The sequence below is a fragment of the Ranitomeya variabilis genome, chromosome 1, assembly GCF_051348905.1.
Source record: "Ranitomeya variabilis isolate aRanVar5 chromosome 1, aRanVar5.hap1, whole genome shotgun sequence".
Lineage (NCBI taxonomy): Eukaryota > Metazoa > Chordata > Amphibia > Anura > Dendrobatidae > Ranitomeya > Ranitomeya variabilis.
The window spans coordinates 281,940,617-281,967,852 of NC_135232.1; the positions used below are offsets into that span (position 1 = coordinate 281,940,617).

Below are 27,236 nucleotides of genomic sequence, written 5' to 3' on the forward strand. Positions count from 1 at the left end.
AGTGCTCAACACACATCTAGATAAGTTCCTTTGGGGGTCTAGTTTCCAAAATGGGGTCACTTGTGGGGAGTGTCTACTGTTTAGGCACATCAGGGGCTCTGCAAACGCAACGTGACGCCCGCAGAGCATTCCATCAAAGTCTGCATTTCAAAACGTCACTACTTCCATTCCGAACCCCGACGTGTGCCCAAACAGTGGTTTACCCCCACATATGGGGTATCAGCGTACTCAGGAGAAACTGTACAATAACTTTTGGGGTCAAATTTCTCCTGTTACCCTTGGGAAAATAAAAAATTCAGGGCTAAAAAAATCATTTTTGAGAAAAGAAAAATTATTTTTTATTTTCATGGCTCTGCGTTATAAACTTCTGTGAAGCACTTTGGGGTTCAAAGTGCTCACCACACATCTAGATTAGTTCCTTGGGAGGTCTAGTTTCCAAAAGGGGGTCACTTGTGGGGGAGCTCCAATGTTTAGGCACACAGGGGCTCTCCAAACGCGACATGGTGTCCGCTAATGATTGGAGCTAATTTTCCATTCAAAAAGCCAAATGGCGTGCCTTCCCTTCCGAACCCTGCCGTGTGCCCAAACAGTGGTTTACCGCCACATATGGAGTATCAGCGTACTCAGGAGAAACTGGACAATAACTATTGGGGTCCAATTTCCCCTGTTACCCTTGGGAAAATAAAAAAGTCTGGGCTAAAAAATCATTTTTGAGGAAAGAAAAATTATTTTTTATGTGCAAAAAGAAAAAAAAAAGAAAAAAAAAAAAAGAGCATGAACCGCACATCCCAAAATCATATGTTGATCTAAAGCCGCTAGGCAAAAATTTAAATACTGAACATGAGGTTTTCAGTTTAACATTCTGATCAGACTGTATGAAGCCCACTGCCCCTTCACGGCAAACCTCGTAGTGGGTCCTAACGCCCTAATGGGGCGGAGCCGTGCGGCGACCACCGCCGCAGCGGCCATGCACCAGCAGGGCGGACGGCCTGTTGCCCCACAGCACCCATGCTGCGAGACTGAGTCCCCAAGACTCCAGACCGCGCCGCCCCACCAGCACAAAGCCACAGCAACAATGGCCGCCACACAGCACCAGCACCAAAATGAAGGGAGCATTTCAACTCACCTTCCTCCAGCTCTTCAGTGAGAGCCAAAATGGGCTAGACCCCTTACTTTGCAGTCTCCTGCTAATTAAAATCACCTGAGCCAAATGGGAGGAGTGCTGGTCCAAAAAAAGAGACAAGTACATGCTATGTGCAAAAAGAAAAAAAAGAGCATGAACCGCACATCCCAAAATCATATGTTGATCTAAAGCCGCTAGGCAAAAATTTAAATACTGAACATGAGGTTTTCAGTTTAACATTCTGATCAGACTGTATGAAGCCCACTGCCCCTTCACGGCAAACCTCGTAGTGGGTCCTAACGCCCTAATGGGGCGGAGCCGTGCGGCGACCACCGCCGCAGCGGCCATGCACCAGCAGGGCGGACGGCCTGTTGCCCCACAGCACCCATGCTGCGAGACTGAGTCCCCAAGACTCCAGACCGCGCCGCCCCACCAGCACAAAGCCACAGCAACAATGGCCGCCACACAGCACCAGCACCAAAATGAAGGGAGCATTTCAACTCACCTTCCTCCAGCTCTTCAGTGAGAGCCAAAATGGGCTAGACCCCTTACTTTGCAGTCTCCTGCTAATTAAAATCACCTGAGCCAAATGGGAGGAGTGCTGGTCCAAAAAAAGAGACAAGTACATGCTATGTGCAAAAAGAAAAAAAAGAGCATGAACCGCACATCCCAAAATCATATGTTGATCTAAAGCCGCTAGGCAAAAATTTAAATACTGAACATGAGGTTTTCAGTTTAACATTCTGATCAGACTGTATGAAGCCCACTGCCCCTTCACGGCAAACCTCGTAGTGGGTCCTAACGCCCTAATGGGGCGGAGCCGTGCGGCGACCACCGCCGCAGCGGCCATGCACCAGCAGGGCAGACGGCCTGTTGCCCCACAGCACCCATGCTGCGAGACTGAGTCCCCAAGACTCCAGACCGCGCCGCCCCACCAGCACAAAGCCACAGCAACAATGGCCGCCACACAGCACCAGCACCAAAATGAAGGGAGCATTTCAACTCACCTTCCTCCAGCTCTTCAGTGAGAGCCAAAATGGGCTAGACCCCTTACTTTGCAGTCTCCTGCTAATTAAAATCACCTGAGCCAAATGGGAGGAGTGCTGGTCCAAAAAAAGAGACAAGTACATGCTATGTGCAAAAAGAAAAAAAAGAGCATGAACCGCACATCCCAAAATCATATGTTGATCTAAAGCCGCTAGGCAAAAATTTAAATACTGAACATGAGGTTTTCAGTTTAACATTCTGATCAGACTGTATGAAGCCCACTGCCCCTTCACGGCAAACCTCGTAGTGGGTCCTAACGCCCTAATGGGGCGGAGCCGTGCGGCTTATTTTTTACTTTCACGGCTCTGCGTTATAAACTTCTGTGAAGCACCTGGTGGTTTAAAGTGCTCACTATGCATCTAGATAAGTTCCTTGGGGGGTCTAGTTTCCAAAATGGGGTCACTTGTGGGGGAGCTCCAGTGTTTAGGCACACAGGGGCTCTCCAAAGGCGACATGGTGTCTGCTAATGATTGGAGCTAATTTTCCATTCAAAAAGTCAAATGGCGCTCCTTCCCTTCCGAGCCTTGCCGTGTGCCCAAACAGTGGTTTACCCCCACATATGAGATATCGGCGTACTCAGGAGAAATTGGCCAACAAATTTTAGGATCCATTTTATCCTGTTGCCCATGTGAAAATGAAAATATTGAGGCTAAAAGAATTTTTTTTGTGAAAAAAAAGCACTTTTTCATTTTTATGGATCAATTTCTGAAGCACATAAGGGTTTAAAGTGCTCACTATGCATCTAGATAAGTTCCTTGGGGGGTCTAGTTTCCAAAATGGGGTCACTTGTATGGGAGCTCCAATGTTTAGGCACACAGGGGCTCTCCAAACGCGACATGGTGTCCTCTAACGATGGAGATCATTTTTCATTCAAAAAGTCAAATGGCGCTCCTTCCCTTCCGAGACTTACCATGTGCCCAAACAGTGGTTTACCCCCACATATGAGGTATCGGTGTACTCAGGAGAAATTTCCCAACAAATTTTAGGATCCATTTTATCCTGTTGCCCATGTGAAAATGAAGAAATTGAGGCTAAAATAATTTTTTTGTGAAAAAAAACTACGTTTTCATTTTTACGGATCAATTTGTGAAGCACCTGGGGGTTTAAAGTGCTCACTATGCATCTAGATAAGTTCATTGGGGTGTCTAGTTTCCAAATTGGGGTCACTTGTGGGGGAGCTCCAATGTTTAGGCACACAGGGGCTCTCCAAACGTGACATGCTATCCGCTGAAGATTGGAGCCAAATTTTCATTCAAAAAGTCAAATGGCGCTCCTTCCCTTCCGAGCTCTGCCGTGCGCCCAAACAGTGGTTTACCCTCACATATGAGGTATCAGCGTACTCAGGACAAATTGGACAACAACGTTCATGGTCCAGTTTCTCCTTTTACCCTTGGGAAAATAGCAACATTGTTGCTAAAATATCATTTTTGTGACTAAAAAGTTAAATGTTCATATTTCCCTTCCATGTTGCTTCTGTTGCTGTGAAACACCTGAAGGGTTAACAAACTTCTTGAATGTGGTTTTAAGCACCTTGAGGGGTGTAGTTTTTAGAATGGTGTCACTTTAGGGTATTTTCAGCCATATAGACCCCTCAAACTGACTTCAAATGTGAGGTGGTCCCTAAAAAAAATGATTTTGTAAATTTTGTTGTAAAAATGAGAAATCACTGGTCAAATTTTAACCTTTATAACTTCCTAGCAAAAAAAAATGTTGTTTCCAAAATTGTGCTGATGTAAAGTAGACATGTGGGAAATGTTATTTATTAACTATTTTTGTGTCACATAACTCTCTGACTTAACAGAATAAAAATTCAAAATTTGAAAATTGTGAAATTTTCAAAATTTTTGCCAAATTTCCATTTTTTTCACAAATAAACGCAGAAATTATCGACCTAAATTTACCACTAACATGAAGCCCAATATGTCACGAAAAAACAATCTCAGAATCGCTAGGATCCGTTGAAGCGTTCCTGAGTTATTACCTCATAAAGGGACACTGGTCAGAATTGCAAAAAATGGCCACGTCATTAAGGTCAAAATAGGCTGGGTCATGAAGGGGTTAAAGGGATAATCCACCTTTTGGGGACAATTTGGGGCGTTTCCACTATGGATTCTTGAGCCCGTGCTCCGGCAAGGGAGAGAATAGCGATGTCTGCCACGCTCAAGCTGGGCATGTATGCAAACAGTCCCTTGTTCCCTCCGTACACATCCTCCAATTACATAGAGGAGATTGAAGTATCAGCAGCCTGAGATTTCAAAGGAGAAAGTGGAGCTATGGCTTCCAGCTCTGGGCCTGTTTTCCTGGGAGAGTCAAATGGCAATCTGTCATCTTATGCTATAGGTCATTGTTCCCCAAGTCCGGTCCTCAAGAGCCACCAACAGGTCATGTTTTCAGGATTTCCTTAGTATTGCACAGGTGAGAATTGCATCATCTGGACATGCAAGCATTCAATGACCTGGGCAATACTAAGGAAATCCTCAAAACATGACCTGTTGGTGGCTCTTGAGGACCGGAGTTGGGGAACACTGCTATAGGTGCTGGGGAGGAGGCATGTGCTTTAACCTACACAGTTTGAAAGGGACATTATCTGCCATTATGGCTAATAATAAGACTCTTAATTCTCTTGCTATACATGTGAAAAACTTGAGAGAGGACAAGAATCCCTTTTAGGCCGGAAATGAATGGTGTATCTGAAAGAGTTAAGAGGTTGAAGACAGAGTAAGCACAGTGGACGATCAACTTTCACTCATACTCAAGGAGTTAAAAAGAGCATCTTATGATGTGAGCTTACTAATCAGCAAGACGGACGATTTGGAAAATAGATCCTGTCTCAGTATTATCCGCTTGGTGGGTGTTCCAGAGAAGGCGGGAGGGGCGAAATCCGGTTTCATCCTCCTTTGAAATGTGGCTTCTAGATAAATATGTCAAAGCAAGTTTATCACCGTTTTTTTGCTATTGAAAGGGCCCATAGAGTTTCCGGTCCACCGGGCTCCATACCTAGGCCAGTGCTTATAAAACTGCTTCACTTAAGGGTCAGAGACACTATACTTGGCAAAGCCAGAGATCATCATTCCCTAGCAATAGATGGCAATAAAATCTTTATCCAGACCACACTTCTCAGCAATAGAAACTTGCAAAATTTCTGGATGTCAAGAAACGTCTCAAAGCTCTTGCTATTCTGTACTCCATATTGTACCAAGCAAAGCTTCGTGTGGTGGCACTTGACAAAGTCCAGTTCTTCGAGTTCCTGCCAGATGTGTTGACGTGGGGGAGCTGTGAAAATTTGTCACTTAACTGTGCATAACCCCTTCAGGACAGGGAAATCCTCTGCTTGACCACATGTCACATGACAATTACTATGTGTTATTTTATACACTGTTGTGATATATAGTTCTACTATTTTGGGTGAAGAACCCAAGATGTTGAAAATTATGCTCATTTTCAGTAGTAGTCATTGCGATACAGCGGTCTTGTATATTTGTTATCCAAAATGGTGTCTACGGGGTTGGATGATGTTGTTTGGCGATATAGGTGGTCCTACTCCTATTTCAATTGCAGGTATTTTTGATGCTCGTTTTCTGAAAACCGGCTTGTGATCTGTCCATACAATGTAATCACAATAGGGACCTATGGGGAGAGCCGTTGTGGAGCGGGGGTGATATTTGTGTTCAAGAGGGTGCCAACCTCCGCTGGCAGGTGAGGACTGAATAGGGTGACGACCCTCTCCTTTCATAACCAGTGTCTTATACCACTCTGGATTGTAATTTTTTTATGGGGATTTTTAATATGTTTTTGTATTTTAATGGATACCAATAAATATAGATTTTATGTGTATAGTCTGAGAACCACTACTAAGATGACAGTGTTTGGAGTTGTACTTGCTGATAATCACTGTTATGTCCCATGAATGAGACATTTTACAGACTGTCCTGTACATTTTACATACAGTATTGCAGTCTCTCATATTGTTTATTGTTGCTATGTGTTCCTGTGTTTTGCATAGCTGAAATCCTCCCTTTCCATTAAGTTTGTCCCTTCCTTCTCCATGTCTCCCTCTGCTGGGTGTCATGTCACTTCCTTCTTCTCCTTGTGTCTGTCTCTATCTTGGCTTCATTAGAGGCACATGTGCTTTCAGCCTGTCTGAATAAAGTCTTTTTTACCTGCTGCTGTTTGTATGCATTCAACAAGAATTCTTAAAGGAAACCTGTCACCCCCAAAATGGAAGATGAGCTAAGCCCACCGGCATCAGGGGCTTATCTACAGCATTCTGGAATGCTGTAGATAAGCCTCCGATGTATCCTGAACGATGAGAAAAAGAGGTTAGATTATACTCACCCAGGGGCGGTCCTATCCGATGGGCGTCGCGGTCCGGGGCCTCCCATCTTCTTACAGTGCAGACAGAGTACGCTGGAGCCGCAGCGTGAAGACAAGAAGAGGACGTCATTGTAAGAAGATGGGAGGCCCCGGACTGGACCACGATGCCCATCGGACCGGACCGCAGCGGGACTGCCCCTGGGTGAGTATAATGTAACCTCTATTTCTCGGTCTCCCATGACAGCACTACGGAGAGAGGGGATCCGCCCTTCGGGGACAGGAAACCTACAGATACATAAGGGCGGTACCTCTCCCTCGCATCAGTTGGTTTCCTGTCCCTGAACGGGGAACCTCCTTTCGGCGGTACCTGCAAGGAAGACGTCGTATCCACGGACCGGGACCGGACAGTCGAGTTCTGGCAGCGAGGAGGCTCCTGCCGCGGCTGGTCCGGCACCCGAAGCCGCCACCGCTGAGACCGATGGGGTTTTCAGGGGGAGAGGCCGCCGCCAGACTCCGACGGACGAAGGGGCGCTGATCACCCGGAGCTCCTGTGCCGGCTGCTGCACGGGCCGGGTGTAGTAAGATGGCCGCCGCTCCGGAAATGCGGCATCAACTTCCGGGTCATCCCCGCGCGCATGCGCGGCAAGTTCTCCTCTCCCAGGGATGTGTGCAGGACCGGAAGTGACGGAAAACGCCGGAGCTGGCGCCGGATTTAAAAAGGGAGATGGTGCACACAATGTGTGCACCATCTCCCTTTCACTATGGAGGACAGCGATTCACAGCGGCTGCAGCCAAGGCAGCAGCAGCATCATAAGAAAAATGACCCAAAGAGCTCCAGAAGTGGATCAAGCAGTCGATCCACACAGCGCAGCAGATCTGCTGCAAGGACTAACTCTCCTCCTCAAGAGGCTTCACTTCCAGATCCCGGCCCTCCTCCAGAACCGGTACCTGCCTCCACATCTGAATGGTGAGTGATCTCCGTGAAAGTACACATTTCCTATAATAGGGCTCCCTCTTCTCCCTTACTAGGGTAAGAAGAGCCTGGAGAAAAAGAAAAATAGAGTTTGCCCCACATGTAACAAAGCTTTGCCGGCAACCTGGGGAAAAAAGCTTTGTAAATCTTGTATCCAGCGTTTATGTGAAGAAACCCCTGACTTCGCTTCAGAACTTAAAACCATAATTAGATCGGAAGTTCAGAATGCCCTATTATCCTCCAAAAAAGGGAAGGAAAAGGTGAAGGAGACGGTATATGCTCACTCTGTCCGATCCTCATCTGAGGATGCGGACTCTGATGATTCCAAATCCTCCCTATCTTCCTCTGACGAAGATTCGGGCCGTCACTGCTTCCCATTAGAGGAAGTGGACGCTTTGGTTAAAGCCGTCAGGGCCACCATGGGGGTCGAGGATCCCAGACCCGATAAAACGGCTCAAGACATTATGTTCGGAGGTCTGAAACAAAAAAAGCGGAGAGCTTTTCCATTAAACTCCAATGTCCAGACACTAATCAAAAAAGAATGGGAGAAACCGGACAGGAGAAATTCTTCAGTACCCTCGCTGAAAAGAAAGTATCCCTTCGATGATGAGGCGTCCACTTCTTGGGACAAGGCACCCAAATTGGACGTAGCAGTAGCTAAAGCTTCAAAAAAATTTGCGCTCCCATTTGAGGATATGGGTACCCTCAAAGACCCCTTAGACAAAAAAGCAGATACCTTTCTCAAAGGGGCTTGGGAATCGGCTGGAGGTAGCCTGAGACCTGCAGTCGCAGCGACCTGCACCTCCAGGTCTTTGATGGTGTGGGTTGACCAGCTGGAAAGCCAGATCAAGGACGGATCACCCAGAAGTAAATTGTTAGACTCAATTCCTGCAATTAGAGCAGCAGCAGCTTTTCTAGCAGACTCCTCAGCGGACTCGGTAACATCCAAGGCCGCTGCTCTCTCCAATGCGGCCAGAAGGACCCTATGGCTTAAAAGCTGGCCAGGGGGTCTCCAAACCAAATTAAAGCTGTGTTCTATTCCATGCGAGGGAAACTTCTTATTCGGGGAAACCTTGGATGACATCCTCCAGAAAGCGGGAGACAAAAAGAAGGGGTTTCCAAATTTGGGACCAGCCCCATTTAAACAGTCCTTTCGGAATAGAAAATTTTTTCGTCGAAGACCTCCTAGAGACCAAAATAAATGGGAAGAAGGTAGAAGGCGAGATAGAGGCTACCTCTTTGGCAACACCTCCCGCGACAAAAAAACCACCAAGTGACATTGTCCCTGCGGTGGGGGGAAGACTCACCGCATTTCTTCCTGCTTGAAAGAAAATATCCAACAACACCTGGATTCTAAGACTCATACAATTTGGCCTAAAAATAGATTTCCTTTCCCTCCCCCCTCGAAATTATGTAATAACAAAAATGAGGTCTTCGTCGGTAGAGCAAGCGGCACTAGAGAAAGAGATTATCTCCCTACTGAAGAAAGCTGTAATTCAGGAGATTCCTCCTCAAGAAATGGGGGAGGGGTTTTTCTCCCCTCTGTTTCTAGTACCAAAACCCGACGGGTCCTTTCGGACAATTATAAACTTAAGAAACCTAAACAATTATGTAAGGAATCACAAATTCAAAATGGAGACAATAAAATCTACAATAAAAATTCTCTTTCCAAATTGCTACATGGTTGTGATAGATCTAACCGACGCATATTACCATGTGCCCATCCACGAGAATTCTCAAAAGTTTCTCAGGATGGCGGTATCCATAAAAGGGAAAATAAGAAACTTCCAGTACAGGGCCCTCCCGTTCGGGATTTCTATAGCTCCGCGGATATTTACAAAAATAGTAGCGGAGATGATGGCCCACATAAGGGAACAGAACATTATCATAGTCCCTTACTTGGACGACTTTCTTATTGCCAGCGACTCGGCTCAAAATTGCAGACATCAGAGAGACCGGGTAATGACTACTCTGACGGAATTAGGTTGGCTCATAAATATAAAAAAATCAAAGTTGGAACCCTCTCAGGTACAGGAGTTCCTAGGGTTGACGTTAGACTCCCGGGTTCAAGAATGCCGGCTCCCGGGCCCCAAAAAAGACAAAATTTTGGCCATGATAGCACAAACACTGCAAAACCCCTCCATGACTCTAAGGAGGGCAATGTCTCTACTGGGGTCTCTATCCTCATGCCTGCCGGCGATACCCTTTGCACAATTCCACACAAGGGAGCTTCAGTGGCACATACTAGAATGGCAGAAAATTTTAAAAAACAATTTGGAAAGCAGGGTCACTCTAAATTCCTCCGTTATTCATTCCCTCCTCTGGTGGGGAAAGAGCCAGAATATTTCAAAAGGGATTCCTTGGGTACCCAAAATATCTCGGGTAATAACAACCGATGCGAGTCCCAGGGGGTGGGGGGCCCACATGGGAAACAGAGTGACTCAGGGCAACTGGTCAATTCAGGAACTATCAGCATCCTCAAATCAAAAAGAACTCTGGGCGGTGTATCAGGCTCTCCTGTCGTTTCTTCCCTACATACGAGGACATCATGTCCGAATTTTCTCGGACAATATAGTGACAGTAGCTTACATAAATCACCAGGGGGGAACAAGGTCTTGGTCACTGATGAATTCCTCCGCCAAAATTCTCCGCCTTGGAGAAACGAATTTACTTTCCCTTTCCGCACTACATATTCTAGGTTCAAAAAACGAGAAAGCGGATTACCTGAGTCGAACTCAGTTGAGACAAGGCGAATGGTCCCTGAATCAGTCTGTCTACAACCAGATCACGAAAATATGGGGAACCCCAACAATAGACCTGTTCGCCAATCACAAAAACAAAAAAGTAAACAAATTTTGTTCTCTAAGCCCAAAAGGGAATCCCCAGGCTCTGGATGCTTTTCTCATTCCATGGACACACAAACTAACTTACGCTTTTCCACCAACCATTCTAATTCCGGCGGTCATCCGCAAGGTCAGAGAGGACAAAACAAAGATGATCCTTATTGCCCCATTCTGGCCAAAAAGGACATGGTTTTCCTGGCTAAGGATGCTATCGGTCTCAGACCCATGGGTTCTACCGAATCTGCCAGACCTATTACAGCAAGGACCGATCCTCCACCCACAGGAGACGAACTTGCATTTGACAGCCTGGCTTTTGAACGGGAACTGTTAATAAAAAGAGGCTTTTCAGACAACTTGGTTGCAACATTATTAAAATGTAGAAAACCTATTACTACCAAAATATATGGCAAAACATGGAAGAAATTCTTGTCTGTATCCAAAGTCAAAATCCAGGACGGTCCTTCAATTAATAAGATACTTGAGTTCCTACAAAAAGGACTGGAACAAGGATTAGCGGTTAGTACTCTTAAGGTGCAGATAGCAGCCCTGGGTGCTCTCTATAACCAGAATATAGCAGCCAACCCATGGATAATAAGATTCGTTAAAGCGGTAACAAGATCAAAACCCGTAGTTACCCAAAAGATGCCCTCATGGGACCTAAATTTAGTCCTTTCTGCATTATCTGGTCCACCATTCGAACCTATAGACACGATTTCCATAAAAACACTGTCACTAAAAACCATTCTTCTAGTAGCCTTAACATCGGCGCGCAGAATAAGCGATATCCAAGCCCTATCCTCTAACCCTCCTTTTACAAAAATATTGGATGATAGAGTTACTCTTAGACCTGACCCGGCCTATCTGCCAAAAGTGGCGTCTAAATCCATAGGTCACAGGAGATATCCCTTCCGTCCTTCTGCCCGAACCCTAGAAATAGGAAAGAACAGAACTTCCATAATTTAGATGTCAGAAGATGCCTAGTCCAATACCTAGATTCCACCAGGGAGTATAGGAAGGAAGGCTCTCTGTTTGTTTGTTTCCAGGGTCCCAGAAAAGGATTCCGGGCATCTAAAGGCACGTTGGCAAGGTGGATAAAAGAGGCAATAGCATTGGCATATTCATCTACGGGAAATGCGATCCCGGACGGTATAAGAGCGCACTCCACAAGAGCAGTTGCTACCTCATGGGCTGAGAGGTCAGAGGTTTCAATAGAACAGATCTGTAAGGCGGCCACCTGGTCATCACCGTCAACCTTTTTTAGACCCTATAGACTAAATCTAGCCTCTACGTCTGACCTAACCTTCGGTCGAAGGGTTCTTGAGGCGGTGGTCCCTCCCTAAGCTTAGTCTCTGCAATTCTCTCCGTAGTGCTGTCATGGGAGACCGAGAAAGTCATAGTTACTCACCGATAACGGTGTTTCTCGGAGCCCATGACAGCACTCGCTTATTTCCCTCCCATCACGAGTGCGGTGAGCACCTTTAATTACATATGATTTATATAATGTATATATTACAATTTAGGCACGGGGTTCCTTTTTTTGTTAAGAAATGTTATAATATGGTATTTTCTCTGTTGTAAACTAACCTGGAGGACCTCCGATGCTCTGTAAACCAACTGATGCGAGGGAGAGGTACCGCCCTTATGTATCTGTAGGTTTCCTGTCCCCGAAGGGCGGATCCCCTCTCTCCGTAGTGCTGTCATGGGCTCCGAGAAACACCGTTATCGGTGAGTAACTATGACTTTCTCATCTTTCAGGGGACATCGGGGGCTTATCTACAGCATTCCAGAATGCTGTAGATAAGCCCCTGACGCAGGTGGGCTTAGCTCATCTTCCATTTTAGGGGTGACAGGTTCCCTTTAAAGAAATCAAAGTCTCTTCTGGATTCTTCATAACATGTGTGCCTGCAGCTTAGTTAAGCTATCTGCGACCGTCGCCAATTGTAAGTAAGGTGAAGAGATCCAGCATCTCACATAGCCATATTTGCAGCCACAGGCCCCGGGGACAGAATATTCACAACTAGAGATGAGCAGATTTGTTCGGAAATGATCTCCGAGTCTGAATTTGCTGTATTGGTACCCTATTCATGCCAAATTTATGTTTGAAGATCGGGTCCGAACATATTCTGTCATTTCAACTCCCGTTGACTCCCATGATGTTCGGCGAGCATTGCAAATTCAAAATTTTTGCTGCCGATCGTTACCTGAACCCAATTTTCAAAAAATCGCTCCACTCTATTCCCAACCATGACCTAACCTATATGTCACTGATTCTTTTATGCTGGGGCACCCAGGCCTGGAGTCTTTTATTACCTGCATTTAGAGCTGCTGCACTCTGGATATGTTGGGCATGCTCTTTATCCTGCATTTAATGAGAACTCATGTAAATTAAGTTTTGATATTCCACTCATTACTGCCTAAATTACAAATACATTTTTTGTGCCTATATAACATTGTGCCTCTTTCTCTTTGTAAAGTGTTAAAGCAGGATCTCCTCAAGAAGCATAAAGAGGCTCAGCAGTCATGTAAAGCGCACAATATGTCTGTACTACAATCCACCCAGCAGAGGGAGCTAGAGGTCAGTACAGTGCTGAGCACTAGGGATGTCAGCTAACCTATGTTCTGCCTTACATGCAGATTTCATTGCGGAAGGGTCCACTGCAGAAAACAATTGATATGCTGCAATTTTTAAATTCACCTTTTTTTCACGCAACAAGTGAATGATCTTTAACATATTCACTTACAGGAAATCGCCAGCGTGTCTTCCCAATGTGAACAATAAACTTAAAGATGATACATATTACAGATGATCCTAATGATAGGTCATCAATATCAGACTAGTGGGGATCTGACAATTCCGCTCTGGTGGCAGCTGGAGTTAGTGTTTAGAGGGGGTTCAGCATAGTGCCACACACTAAATAGTGGCCTTCCCCAGGTACTTCCATTCAGCTCACATTCCCTTTAATGGTAGGTGATCCACAGTATCCATGGCCACTATAAAGTGTATATCGGGGGTGCATAGGCTGCCATTGTTCTCATCGGTGATTGGCAGCCTATTTAGACTGCATGATTATCTGAAAATGAACATTCCGAGAATCGCTCATACATCATAGTCATGCAGTATGAATGGACCGTTAGCCGTGGTCTCCACTAATCACACATTGGTAGCCTGTCTTACGTAAACATGAAAGTATCCAGAGCTGGACTAAAAATCTAATTGCGAATGTATGGGTTGCCATTATCAGTCACACACAGTGGTCTGAGGAGGACTATGGCCTTGAGAAGAGGCCGCTTTGTATTCAGTTGTACTGCACGCAGAAATTCATGGAAATTACAGCATTCTTAATTCTGCATTTCCTGGTAGTCCACAATTGATTGTAAGGGAGATTACAACATACTTAGGAGGGCAGCTGTAATGTGACATGATTAAGTGCTGATGAACAGGCTCCCATCCGTAATCTGTTCATATCACATCCTAAACCAAATTAATTTGCAGTAAAATTACATCTTTCACGCTGTGTCCTGCAAGACTCATTAAATAGGAAACTGAACTGCACTGAAGGATAAAGAAATCTCAAGAAGAGACAGCTGAGCCTAGTTTTAGAAGATTACAGCTGGTCATGGAGTCAGGACATTCAGTGTCTGGCATTCTTGTATTTGAGTCGCTATTTCTTGCCGTGTTTGATATTTTTGTAATGAGCATGTATAGCCATTATAGAATATAGAACAGTAAAGCCATTCCCATTTCATGTCATATTCTGTGGGTATACGGCATGATCATGAGATGCTGCTTTAGTACCATGGCTAGACTCTAAACCAGTAAGTATTTTTTAGCATCCTGTTTTATAAATCTGTGCCCACTCCCACAACCTGATCTGTTGTACTGCAGTGAGTTAGGTGATGGCCTAGGCTTTGGTTCCACCTGAGGTCCTTGATTGGAGGGAGTCTGACTCTTCATTCCTGCTGGTGTGATGGCTTTTAGGTGCCACTTTCTTCCATTGTTTTGCAGACACAACCTGCTTCCACTATAAGTTGTACCTGACAGTACAGCGCTGGGTGACTAAGTCCAGATGTAAATGAATGGAAGTGAGAGTTAGTATCAGGCTCATCTGCTACTAAAAGCGGTGCCTGGTGAACAATGAAGTGGAGCAGAGCGTTTTCCTGCACCTATTTGCCGAGGATGGTTTTCCTAGAATGGAACTCTTATTTTCCAGAAAATGGCATCATCTTTGTCTATGAGCTGCAAAATATTGCAAGTCATCCTGACTCACTCGACTAGTGCATTGATACAGAATCGTACATTTAACACCAGAAATGTTATTTCTATGACTTATTTAGTCTAAGTTTAAGTTGTTTTCCAGGTTTCACTTACTTTTGCCTATACAAGCATCTTCTACATAAAATAAAATCAATCAGCCTTACCCTCTGGCATCTCATTGCTCTCTGTGGTCTATATTGACATGATAGCAGCGGTAATGGCACAATCTCAGGACTTGGGTCAGTGGGCATGCTGATGTAGATGACACAAGACCTGAGATCCCAGTGAATGGGCACAATAGTCAAATGGTGCAAAAGTCTGTGAGCTGTGGCGGAGAGTCAGCACTGGTAGGCCAGGCTGATATTCTTTTACATAGTCTAAGCCCACTGTGGATTTAATTATGAGGAACCTGGAAAACATCCTTTTTAGATGCCTTTTATCTGTATTTCATTATTATAGGCTCTTGAACAGAGAATCCGAGAGGAACAACGAATGATGGATGAAAAGATCGTTCTAGAATTAGACCAAAAAGTTATAGACCAGCAAAATACCTTAGAGAAAGCCGGTGTGTCTGGTTTCTATGTTACAACTAACCCCCAGGTAAGTGTTTCGTTCCACATAATTCTGGGTGAAATACCATCTACAATGTGTAAGATAAAAAAAAAGATCCAATGTAAAGGTTTTAGCATGGTATAATAGCATGTTTCACAAAGGAGCTGGACACTTTCACGCAATTATATCACATAGTGCCCTTCCCATCACTGGTAAAGTATCATCCATAACGCCAAAAAATAGTGAATCATCATCACACCAAAGCGTTATCTGCCCTAAATGTGTGATAAGAGAAACACTTTATTTATTACATATAGTTAAAACCAAATCTCTTTGCCACATACACAAAAGTAGTCAAAAAGGTAATTGGAGTGGTATAATCTATAAATAAAGTGCAAGCTCAGATATATCTACCCACATTATTTGACAATTTGGGTAGTACAAAGTGTAACCAAATAGTACAGTTTCATACCCATGTTGTAAAACTCCTATAGTACCCACTAAATTACATAACCCACTGTATCGCATTAAATGGCCTCTTCAGGGGGGCCAAGTTATAAGATGGTTGATGTTTTTAAAAGGTTGAAAAGTAAAATTGCAATCTACTTTTATTTCTAAATATACAGTATATAATGTCCCTTCACATCCACAGTCTTCAAGTAGAAACACTGTGTGTAGCTTTTGCCCACTAAGCCTGCTACAGATGGTTTAAATTCTATTTTCCTTCAGATTACCACTGTATCTACAGGTAAAAAACATTTTTAGCTGTGACACGTTCCTTTAAACTTGAATCTGCCAAGCAGAGGCTATTAATTAATCTAATAAAATACATTTCCAACTTGAGTGTCAGGGAAACCTAAAAGAGAAGTAATCGGGAACAAAAAGCATGAATATCAAGGACTTACAGAAAATGAAATATTGGCATCTGGATGTCTGAGTTAGGCTCTGTATGTGGTACAAGGGCCAAGGTAGAGCAGTTACCCAGTGAGTTTAAGGGCTCATGCAGACTTCCGGGCCAATCTGCCCGAGCATGGACTGCTAATGCACAGACTGGCCAAAGTTCTTCTGACCCGGCCGTCACAACCTCATAGAAATATATAAAGCTGTCACGCTTGGGTCCGGAGAGCAGTGGCAAGTAAGGGAGTAAAAATGTGGTAGCTTACAAATTACAGTAATAACCTGTGTGACTCAAAAACCCAACTAGCCTGGATCCTTGGGGTATGTGCACTCTGAGGTTTTTGCAGGCTTCCAACTGGACAATGCCGGTTTGGAGCATGTTCCATCAGGAGCCACTTCAGAGAAGTGATATGCACTTTGTTTCCCTACCAGATGTTGACACCTGAACCAGAAGAAAACTGCTCAAAACACTGAACATATGGACAACAAAGCGGTTTTACAATAGAAATGAATAGGTGTTTTGAGGCAAGTTGTTAGGAAGACCCACTCCGAATAAGTGCTCGAAAACTCAGTGTGTACGTAGCCTTAGGGAAGAGTTTCCAGTTTGCTTCTGCTTGCTGGCCTTTCAATGACTTCTTGGTGTAAGCACATACTAATTTTTAAAAAATATGAGTTACATTGCTGGTTTTCTTGATGGACGGAGAGGAAAGTAATTTTGCATGATTTGTTGATGCAAAGGTGGGCTTGTGAGAAAAATGTGTCTTCTAAATATAATACCCTCTAACACACAGCCTCTCTAGCATATAGCAGGGTAATGACTGATGATTTCTGCCTAGTGCACAAGGATTAAGTACCAGCGAATGAGAATCTTATGAGACACTTCCCAGTGTTTGACACCTTTGGAAACAGATTTAGTTGATTTAATGGCCTTATGCCAACATAGAATCAAGAAGAAGTGATTTAGCACCGATTCCCATTTAGAAGAGCATGTTGGCTCATCTGATGAGATAGAAGTTAAATGGGGTCATAAACACTAAATATACCACGAGTACGTGTGTAGTTGGAAAAAATATTGTGAAATACATTTTCTACATAGCTATGTTGAAATCGGTGCACATCTAATGGTATAGATATTTTTTTTAAATATTGCTGGGGGTTCAGATTTGGCTGATATTTTTAAGTATTCCTTAAAAGGGATCTGTCACCTCATTTTGCCGCTATAAACTGCGGCCACCGCCATTAGGGGCTTATCTACAGCATTCTGTAATGCTGTAGATAAGCCCCCGATGTAACCTGAAAAATAAGAAAAACAAGTTAGATTATACTCACCCAGGGGCGGTCCGGGTCCGATGGGCCTCGCATGTCCGGGTCTGGCGCCTTCCATCTTCATGCGATGATGTCTTCTTCCTTGCTTCTGTCGCAGCTCCTGCGCAGGCATATTTTTTTTGCCCTGTTGAGGGCAGAACAAAGTACTGCAGTGTGCAGGCTTCAGGAAAGGTCAGAGAAGCCCAGCACCTGCGCACTGCATTGCTTTACGCTGCCCTCAACAGGACAAATCAGTACGCCTGCGCAGGAGCCGCGACAGAAGCAAGGAAGAGGACGTCATCGCATGAAGATGGGAGGCGCCGGACCCGGACATGTGACGCCCATCGGACCTGGACCACACCGGACCGCCCCTGGGTGAGTATAATCTAACTTGTTTTTTCTCCTCGCCACGACAGCATCTACCGAGAGAGGGATCCTCCCCTAGGAACAGGAAACCCTACGGAGTGATAAAAGGGGCGGTCCCCCTCACTCCCACAGTTGGTTTCCTGTTCCCAAGGAACCTGTAGAGAGAAGAGGATACCTGGCCTGGATGCCAGTTGTGCGGTTACTCTGAGAACGGCAGCGGCTCCAGCGCCGGAAGCAGCGTCGGGGGTGCAGTCTTCAGCTCCCGCCTCCGCTGGCAGGACACCGTGATGCCAGGATCTGGGGAGTTGCCTGGCTCACGGAGAGTGCGAGGATTGGAACGCTCGTTGCCTGCCGGGGAAGACTACACTCGCTACTGGAGGAGGTAGATGCGCTGCCACTGCTCGTATTGCTGGCGCACACGCGAGTGCACAGCCCCCATACGTTCTCCCCGGAAGTGATCCAAGCTTTCGGGGGTACCAGAAGAGAGAGGGCGCCTGCATAGAAGCAGCGATGCTGTGCAGGCGCGCACAGTGAGGCCGTGACCTGGAAGTAGCGAGCCGAATTCTAACTGTGTATATTACAAAGTATTAGAATTCGGAAAGCGGTGCAGATGCTGGCTTGGAAAGTAGATTATTGTGAAGGTAGGCAGTAACTAATATAAACCACAAATTTAATTTCACAGATATAACCATGAATCTTCCCTGCACATTTGATTCAGTTTTATGAACTGTGGATGATAGTGGGGATATTTACAAATTTATTTACAACACCTTCTGCCATTAAAGAAAAGAAAAGGCACATTATATGTATGTTGTCATTCGCATAATAAGTGGGCAAACCTTTGTAGAATAGTTGGGTCCATGCAGGGTGCTACACATTTAGTATGGCTTTTGCCAGAAACCATAATGCCAATTATACTTGAATCTTTTGCTGGTGTAGATTTGAGGGTTTGTTCTGTTTGTTTTTTTTGCGCACAGAGGGCAATGCTCCAGACTTATTAGTAATACATCTTGTCAATTTTACGCCAGCGAGCTTTCTGTTGGGACCAGTGTATAAGACCAGCCTAAACTATTGCCGCCAAGAACTTGGGGGCACATAAAGTGCGACATGACACTAGCTAATTTTCTTTGACAGATTTTGTCAAGTGAGTGGGACTGAGCACTAATACCATGCAAAATAAAATTATGGTCACACTGGATACATACTGCAATTGAAAATATGTAAAGGGATATTCCAGTTTTAAAATGTTTGGAATATTGGTAGGATATTCCATATCCTGATCAGTGAGATCCAACATCTGGTATTTCTACCATCCTTTTGCAGTGATGCAAACATTGCTCTGTGCTTTAGAAAAGGGCTGGGTCAAATTTCTCTGTCCAGTGGGTGGATGTGGGCACCTATGTGCAGAGCAAACTATGAAAGAGCTGTGGTATAATGAGGTTTAGTGAGTGTTTATAGCTATTGGCATTAGGAAGCTGTGGGAATGGTAATGGTAAAGGGCTTCCATCTTTTCTACTGATGGAAGAAACCCAGTTATGCGTTCTGGCTCTTTTAAGAGACCTACTCTTTGGTCTTTTTTGCGTTCTTTACAGGACACTTTTTAGGAACCTATGTGATAACAATAGACATGTTGCCACCTTACAAGTAAATTCTGATAAGCGTGCAGTAATGGGAACGCCATGGCAAGGCGGTTGTGCATCTGATGGCTATCTGGGTTTAAATAATTGATATGTATGAAAGGAAAGAGGCTCTTGAGATGTTCAGCTTGAGATGATGATTCTACACTTTACACTGGCATCACTTCACTTCTTAGTATGTGTGATATATTTTCAGGAACCATTACAAAGCTGATAATTATTCACTTTCACATACACATTAGTCCTTTCACTCGCATCTTCTGTCTTTTTCACATTGAGTCTGTAGCTCCCTGTCAGGACTAATAAATTATTATTATTATTTATTGTTATAGCGCCATTTATTCCATGGCGCTTTACATGTGAGGAGGGGTATACATAATAAAAACTACAATAATCTTAAACAATACAAGTCATAACTGGTGCAGGAGGAGTGAGGACCCTGCCCGCGAAGGCTCACAATCTACAAGGGTGAGAATACAGTAGGTGAGGATAGGACAGGTGCACCTGTCGTGACAGGAATCTGCTAATGCCACGTCATTAGCACCAGTCACTTAATGATGCGGAGTGAGCGGCACTTAGTCACCTTCCACGACAGCGGTATCGGAGGATGTCTCCCCGCCCTAATGGGGAGACAGGAATACAAAGAGGTTAAATACCCTCCCCTTCCTGCCACCTCCAGTGTTTTCCCTGTCCCCTATGGGGCATGAAGAGATCCTGTGGTGCTGCCGTGGCCGGCGACCGGAGCACACAGTTCAGCTTACCATTAGCTGGGCAGCTGGGGTCGGGGGCGATGCTCTCCTCCTGGTATAGCTGCTCCCGTCTCCATGCCGTGCCTGGACTCGGGACCCCTATTCCCGCCCTTCCTACGCCCCCTCGAGGGGTAAAGCAGGGCGGTGATGTGCGGCCGGGGTCCCCTCGCGACTCCCCGGCTTCCTCCTCTCCTCATGGCGCTGGATTCTGGAGTGCGCGTGCACTGGAAGTGACGCGCTAGTACTTCCGGTTTGTTCCACGCTGGAACGCACGCGCGCCCAGCAGTTCCGCTGTTACTCCGGAGCAGGCGGCCACATGGGGCATTCTCACCTGGGATCCCCCCCTTTTTTCCTGCATGTGACATGGGAGAGGAGGAGCACGCGGTGTCAGGCGCCGGACCTCCGTTATTTCACCACCAGGTAAGACCCACTGTCTGTCTGGACTGTGGACTGACCATGGACGGTGACCGAACCCCTCTCTCTGCGTCTGCGGAGCCCCGCGTCCTCCCTCCTACTGTGAGTAGCGGATGAAGGTCCTCTTTACTTCTGGGTGGCATTTAGACTTAGTTTTCCTTCTCTCTCTTTCTAGGGAGACAAGGCCTCTGTCCCCAAGAAGGACAAATCTTCCAGAAAAACGGAAGACCGTAAGTGTGGTGTATGTGCAACCCCTGAAAAAGGGCTTAGTGTCCCATCGGAGTTAAAAAAAAAAAAACGCTTCCCTCTAGATGGGGACACCTCTCTGTGGGACACACAAAGGTTTGATGTCCAGAGTGACAAAAAAGACAGCACTGCCATTTGAAGACTCATCCCAGCTCAAGGACCCCATGGATCGGAAAATGGAGAGTCTCCTTAGACGATCTCGAACCTCATTAAGACAAACCTAGCATCTACATGTGTAGCTAGATCTCTATTTTGTTGGCTCCGTACTCTAGAGGTTCACCTTACCCAGGGGACATCAAGAGAAGTGATTCTAGATTCCCTTCCCCTGCTCCAAAAAGCTACGGGGTTTCTTGCCGACGCCTCGGCGGAATCTGTCGGAGTGGCATCCAAAGCCGCTGTGCTTTCTAACTCGGCCAGAAGAGCTCTGTGGCTGAAGTCCTGGAGTGGCGACATTACATCCAAAGCAAAACTTTGTACCATTCCGTTTCAGGGTAGATACCTGTTTGGTCAGGCCCTGGATGATGTTTTAGACAAAGCCACAGACAAAAAGAAGGCGCTTCCCGAGCAGAGGATTCCAAAAAAGAGGTTTTTTCGTCCCTCAAGATATCAGACCTTTCAAAGGCAAGGGCAAAACAGGCCGCTGGAGCTACCCTAAAAGGGGAAAGGGAAGGAATATCCTAGGTCCGCAGACCCCAGATAAACAGTGACTATTCCCTCGGGGTCGGGGGTCGCCTCTCAAACTTTATCAGCCAGTGGCGTTCCATCTCTTCAAACCCGTGAGTACTCCGTACCATTCAAAATGGTCTAAGTTTGGAGTTCGAGAGTCCTCCCCCTTGTCGCCTAAGGGTTACCCCTTTACAAAGTCTCCATCCGCAGGATGCATTCTGCTCGGGCCTTCAGGATTTACTCCAGACGGGAGTAATCTCTCCAGTTCCTCAACAGGAGATAGGCAGGGGTCACTTTTCTCGCCTATTTCTAATCAGGAAACCTTCGGGGAAGCACAGGATAATTATCAATCTGAAACCCTTAAATCGGGTGATTACAAATAGAAGATTCAAAATGGAATCAATAAGATCTGCTATTCCCCTGATAGGTCAGAACTGGGTGATGGCTACAGTGGATTTAAGGGACGCATATTATCACGTCCCCATCCATCAGAAATTCAGGAAATTCCTAAGATTTGCAATTTCCCAGGGTCGGATGATCACACATTATCAATTCAACGCCCTCCCGTTCGGAATCTCATCAGCACCTCGGGTGTTCACTAAGATCATGGCGGAGGCAGTGATTTTCATACGGCTTCAGGGGATTTGCATTATACCATATCTAGACGACCTGCTTAATGTCGCTCCATCAACCTCCCGTTTAAACACGGATGTGGTGAGGACCCTAGAAATCCTAGAATCCCTGGGATGGATACCAAACCGGGAAAAATCAGATCTGATTCTGTCCACAAGGAAGAAATTCCTAGAAGTTCTTATGAATTCAGAGTTAAGGAAATCCTTTCTACCCAAAGAGTGACAACAGGATCTGATGCAAAGGATAAAGAAGTACAAAACCCTAAGGACTCCTACTCTGAGACATTCCATGTCCATTTTGGGGTCCCTAACCTCTTGTATCCAGATGGTGCCATGGGCCCAGGCCCATACCAGAATCCTTCAGACCCACGTATTGTCTTCTTGGGACAGGCAACAGAGCTCCGTGTCAAAGAAAGTTCTCCTTCCCAATCATGTCAGAACATCGCTGACATGGTGGCTCTGTCTCCGGAATGTTCAACAGGGGGTCAGTTGGGACCAGATCCCACTGAAGATTCTCACTTCAGATGCCAGTCGAAGGGGATGGGGAGCTGTAGTAGAGAATTCTCACTTCCAGGGCATATGGTATCTGAACATCAGAGCCTGCTCATCAAACTTCAGGGAACTGAAGGCAGTGGAGGAGGCCTTAAAGCCTGCATCGACTCTTCTCCAGGGTCACCATGTCAAAATATAGTCTGACAGTGTGACCACAGTAGCTTACCTCCGTTATCAAGCGGGTACGATGTTTGATAAATTTAAAAAATCTGGCTGCAAAAATTTTTTCCTGGGCAGAACGTCACCTCTTATCTATCACGGCAGTCCATCTAAGGGGGTCTGCCAACACCCAGGCAGACTTTCTCAGCAGGAAAGATATACATCCGGGAGAATGGTGCCTGTATCAGGAAGTCTTCCTCTCTCTAGTTTCCCGATGGGGGATCCCGGACGTAGACTTATTCGCCAACAGCCAGAATGCCAAACCACAAGCATATTTTTCCCTAAACATGACAGACAAAGCACTGGGCATGGACGCTTTCTCACCCCCCTGGAAGTTTGACCTTGCTTATGCTTTCCCACCTATCCCGATTCTGTCAAAAACTCTCCAGAAAATCCGATCCGAACGGGTCACTACAATTCTGATTGCCCCTATGTGGGCGGGAAGGGGTTGGTACAGTGCACTGTTGGAGATGGCCCACGAGGGTCCAATACAATTACCCCAGAAGAGCAACCTTCTTCATCAAGGTCCTTTATTACACCCGAACCTACACAGATTGAACCTCGAAGCATGGCTACTGAAGCCAAAATTCTGAGAGCGAGAGGTCTTATGAAGTAATTCAGACTCTTCAGAAAAGTGGGAAGCCGGTAACCAACGCCATTTATGGCAAAGTCTGGAAAAAATTTTCTTCATGGTGCTCTCCGAATACTCCGGACCCTTTCCATCCGAATGTGGCCCCGATCCTAAACTTCCTCCAGAAAGGTCTAGAGTTAGGACTTAGGCCGAGTACATTAAAAGTTCAGGTCTCTGCACTTAGTTCTTTTTTTTATCAGGATTTGGCCAACCATCGTTGGATAAAACGCTTCATAACTTCAGCCAGTAGACTCTGTCCCACAGTGCGTAATCGTGTTCCCCCCCCCCAGGACCTGAATTTGGTACTAAATAGTCTGACACAATCTCCATTTGAACCAATATACAATCTATGAAAGAACCTTATTTCAGGGTAACAACTGACAGTATAATCCTTCGTCTAGACACATCATTTTTACCTAAGGTAACGTCAGACTTTCATATAGGTCAGGACATAGGCTGCCCTCATTCTGCCCTGACCCTTCCAACAGGAAGGAAGAGTCCTTCCACACCTTGGATGTCCGAAGGACTTTTCTTTTCTACCTCCAACAGACTGAGAGCTGGAGGATTGTTCAAAATTTATTTATCCAATACTCAGGAAGGAACAAGGGCAAAAAGGCGGCAAAGAACAGAATTGCCAATTGGATTAAGCAAGCCATAGCTCTTGCATATTCATCTCAGAACTTATTCCCTCCTTTATCGCTAAAGGCCCACTCTACACGGTCAGTGTCGACATCATGGGCAGAGAGAGAAGACACAACTATGGAGCTGATCTGCAGAGCCGCCACCTGGTCGTCTGTTCACCAGGCACTACAGATTAGACTTTAACAGGGATTTAACATTTGGCAGACCAGTTCTGCAGGCTGTCGTCCCTCCCTATGAAATTATTTGTTGGTACTACTCCGGTACCGCTGTCGTGGAAGGTGACTAGAGAAAATAGAATTAGTCTTACCAGTAATTCTGTTTCTAGGAACCTTCCACGACAGCACTAATTTCCCTCCCTATTAACAATATTTATTGAGGGGTTCCTGCACCGAGTTGGTAATTATACATGCTACTGTGTCCAGAAAAACCACTGAAGGTGGCAGGAAGGGTATTTAACCTCTTTGTGTTCCTGTCCCCCATTAGGGCGTGGAGACATCCTCCGGTACCGCTGTCGTGGAAGGTTCCTAGAAACCGAATTACTGGTAAGACTAATTCTATTTTATGTACACATGTGGTCAAAATTGTTGGTACCCCTCGTTTAATGACAGAAAAAGCCACAATGGTCACAGAAATAACTTGAATCTGACAAAAGTAATTAATAAATAAAAAATCTATGAAAATGAACAAATGAAAGTCAGACATTGCTTTTCAAGCAAAAGAAGAAAAGATTCGTTCCAGCTCCAAATTGTAAAATTCCGATTCTTTATTGATCCATATTAAAAACATGGGCTGAATAACTCTCCATGGCACGGTAGGAAATGAGCTACGCGTTTCGATCTTTGCAGATCTTTGTCAAAGCTACACATAAATGAACATTTGACTTCATATAGCTACCATCAACCAATGAACAACTGACCCAAAATCACATGACATGTGATTTTGGGTCAGTTGTTCATTGGTTGATGGTAGCTATATGAAGTCAAATGTTCATTTATGTGTAGCTTTGACAAAGATCTGCAAAGATCGAAACGCGTAGCTCATTTCCTACCGTGCCATGGAGAGTTATTCAGCCCATGTTTTTAATATGGATCAATAAAGAATCGGAATTTTACAATTTGGAGCTGGAACGAATCTTTTCTTCTTTTGTCTGTTCAACACCACGCACATCAACGTGGAAGTTCCGTGCACCTGCTGGGGCTGCCTGGTGAGCTGGCTTTTTGTTTCTCAATTTGTGTTCATTGCTTTTCAACCATGTTTCCACAGAATTTTAAAAAAAATTAAAACTCATGAAATAGGCGTGGACAGAAATGATGGTACCCTTAACTTAATACTTTGTTGCACAACCTTTTGAGGCAATTGCTGCAATCAAACGATTCCTGTAACTGTCAATGAGACTTCTGCACCTCTCAATAGGTATTTTGGCCCACTCCTCAAGAGCAAACTGCTCCAGTTGTCTCATGTTTGAAGGTTGCCTTTTCCAGAAGGCACGTTTCAGCTCTTTCCAAAGCTGCTCAATAGGATTTAGGTCAGGGCTCATAGAAGGCCACTTCAGAATAGTCCAATGCTTTCCTCTTAGCCATTCTTGGGTGTTTTTAGCTGTGTGTTTTGGGTCATTATCCTGTTGCAAGACCCATGACCCGAGACCAAGCTTTCGGACACTGGGCAACACATTTTTCTCTAGAATCTCTTGATAGTCTTGAGATTTCATTGTACCCTGCACAGATTCTAGACACCCTGTGCCAGATTCAGCAAAGCAGCCCCAGAACATAACAGAGCCACCTCCATGTTTCACAGTAGGGACAGTTCTCTTTTCTTGATATCTTCATTTTTTCACCTGTGAACATAGAGCTGATGTGCCTTGCCAAAAAGTTCAATTTTCGTCTCTTCTGTCCATAGGGCATTCTCCCAGAAGCTTTGTGGCTCGTCAACATGTAGTTTGGCAAATTCCAGTCTGGACTTTTTATGATTTTTTTTTTTTTTTTTTTTTTTTTTTTTGCAACAATGGTGTCCTCCTTGGTCTTCTCCCATGAAGTCCACTTTGGCTCATACAATGACGGATGGTGCGATCTGACACTGATGTTCCTTGAGCTTGAAGTTCACCTTTAATCTGTTTAGAAGTTTTTCTGGGCTCTCTTGTTACCATTTGTATTATCCGTCTCTTTGATTTGTCATCAATTTTCCTCCTGTGGCCACGTCCAGGGAGGTTCGCAACAGTCCCATGGATCTTACATATCTGAATAATATGTGCAACTGTAGTCATATGAACATCAAGCTGCTTGGTGATGGTCTTATAACTTTTACATTTAACATGTTTGTCTATAATTTTCTTTCTAATCTCCTGAGACAACGCTTTCCTTTCTCTTCCTCTGGTCCATGTTGAGTGTGATACTCCCTGTGCTGTTTGGTGACATGGTGGGTATCTGTAGCCCTACAGGCCCAGTCACTGATTCCAAGATTGCAGACACCTGTGATGCTAATTAGTGGACACACCTTGATTTAACATGTCCCTTTTGTCACATTATTTTCAGGGGTACCATCATTTCTGTCCAGGCCTACTTCATGAGTTTAATTTTTTTTTTTAATTCTGTGGAAGCATGGCTGAAAAGCAATGTCTGACTTTCATTTGCTCATTTACATAGATTTTTTATTTATTATTACTTTTGTCAGATTTAAGTTATTTCTGTGACCATTGTGGGTTTTTCTGTCATTAAACAAGGGGCACCAACAATTTTGACCACGTGTGTAACTTTGCAATGCCTTCCCTTTCACAAATTTTAGCTATGTTTTTGCACTATTTAATCCTAGTAGGGTAACTTTTCTGTTTTTCCGCCTTGTGGTTTGTTTTTGTATCACAGACATTCAAGAGACCATTCTTTTTGGTTAAATGGTCCCTTTGAAAATCAGCTCATCACAGGGTATGCCATCCTCCAGTAATCTGTGGAATAATCTAGCAGCAAGTGTTTAGTTTCCCCGCACTGCCACCTCAGGAGAAAAGGAGAATTGCATGTTGCACATTGAAATTGGCGAGGTATAAAGGATTTTCTTCTGATTTTCGCCCTCTGCCCTCATCATAAAGTATATACGGTCCATAAACCATCAAAATCACTGACCAGACAGCAGGGAAAGTCAACAAACTGGTTTCAAGTCATTTATCCACAATCTACTAGTAGACTGCCTGCCAGGCTAAATGGTGCCCTATGGGTAACTGTGCCTCTAAATACTAGGTAGCAGGG

At 44.9% G+C, this 27,236-nt stretch overlaps 1 protein-coding gene across 2 annotated transcripts in view; it reads left to right on the forward strand.

The window, feature by feature from the left end:
- Positions 1–27,236, forward strand: part of LOC143815612 (protein DGCR6-like) — a 45,959-nt gene that overhangs the window by 16,165 nt on the left and 2,558 nt on the right. The window contains exons 3-5 of one of the 2 annotated variants that reach the window (XM_077295008.1): positions 12,775–12,875; positions 15,015–15,155; positions 24,487–24,545. In XM_077295008.1, the coding sequence (XP_077151123.1) occupies positions 12,775–12,875; positions 15,015–15,155; positions 24,487–24,531 (287 nt within the window). In that variant the 3' untranslated portion in view covers positions 24,532–24,545. The remainder of the gene's footprint in view (positions 1–12,774; positions 12,876–15,014; positions 15,156–24,486; positions 24,546–27,236) is intronic. The other variant, XM_077294998.1, reaches the window with a different exon arrangement.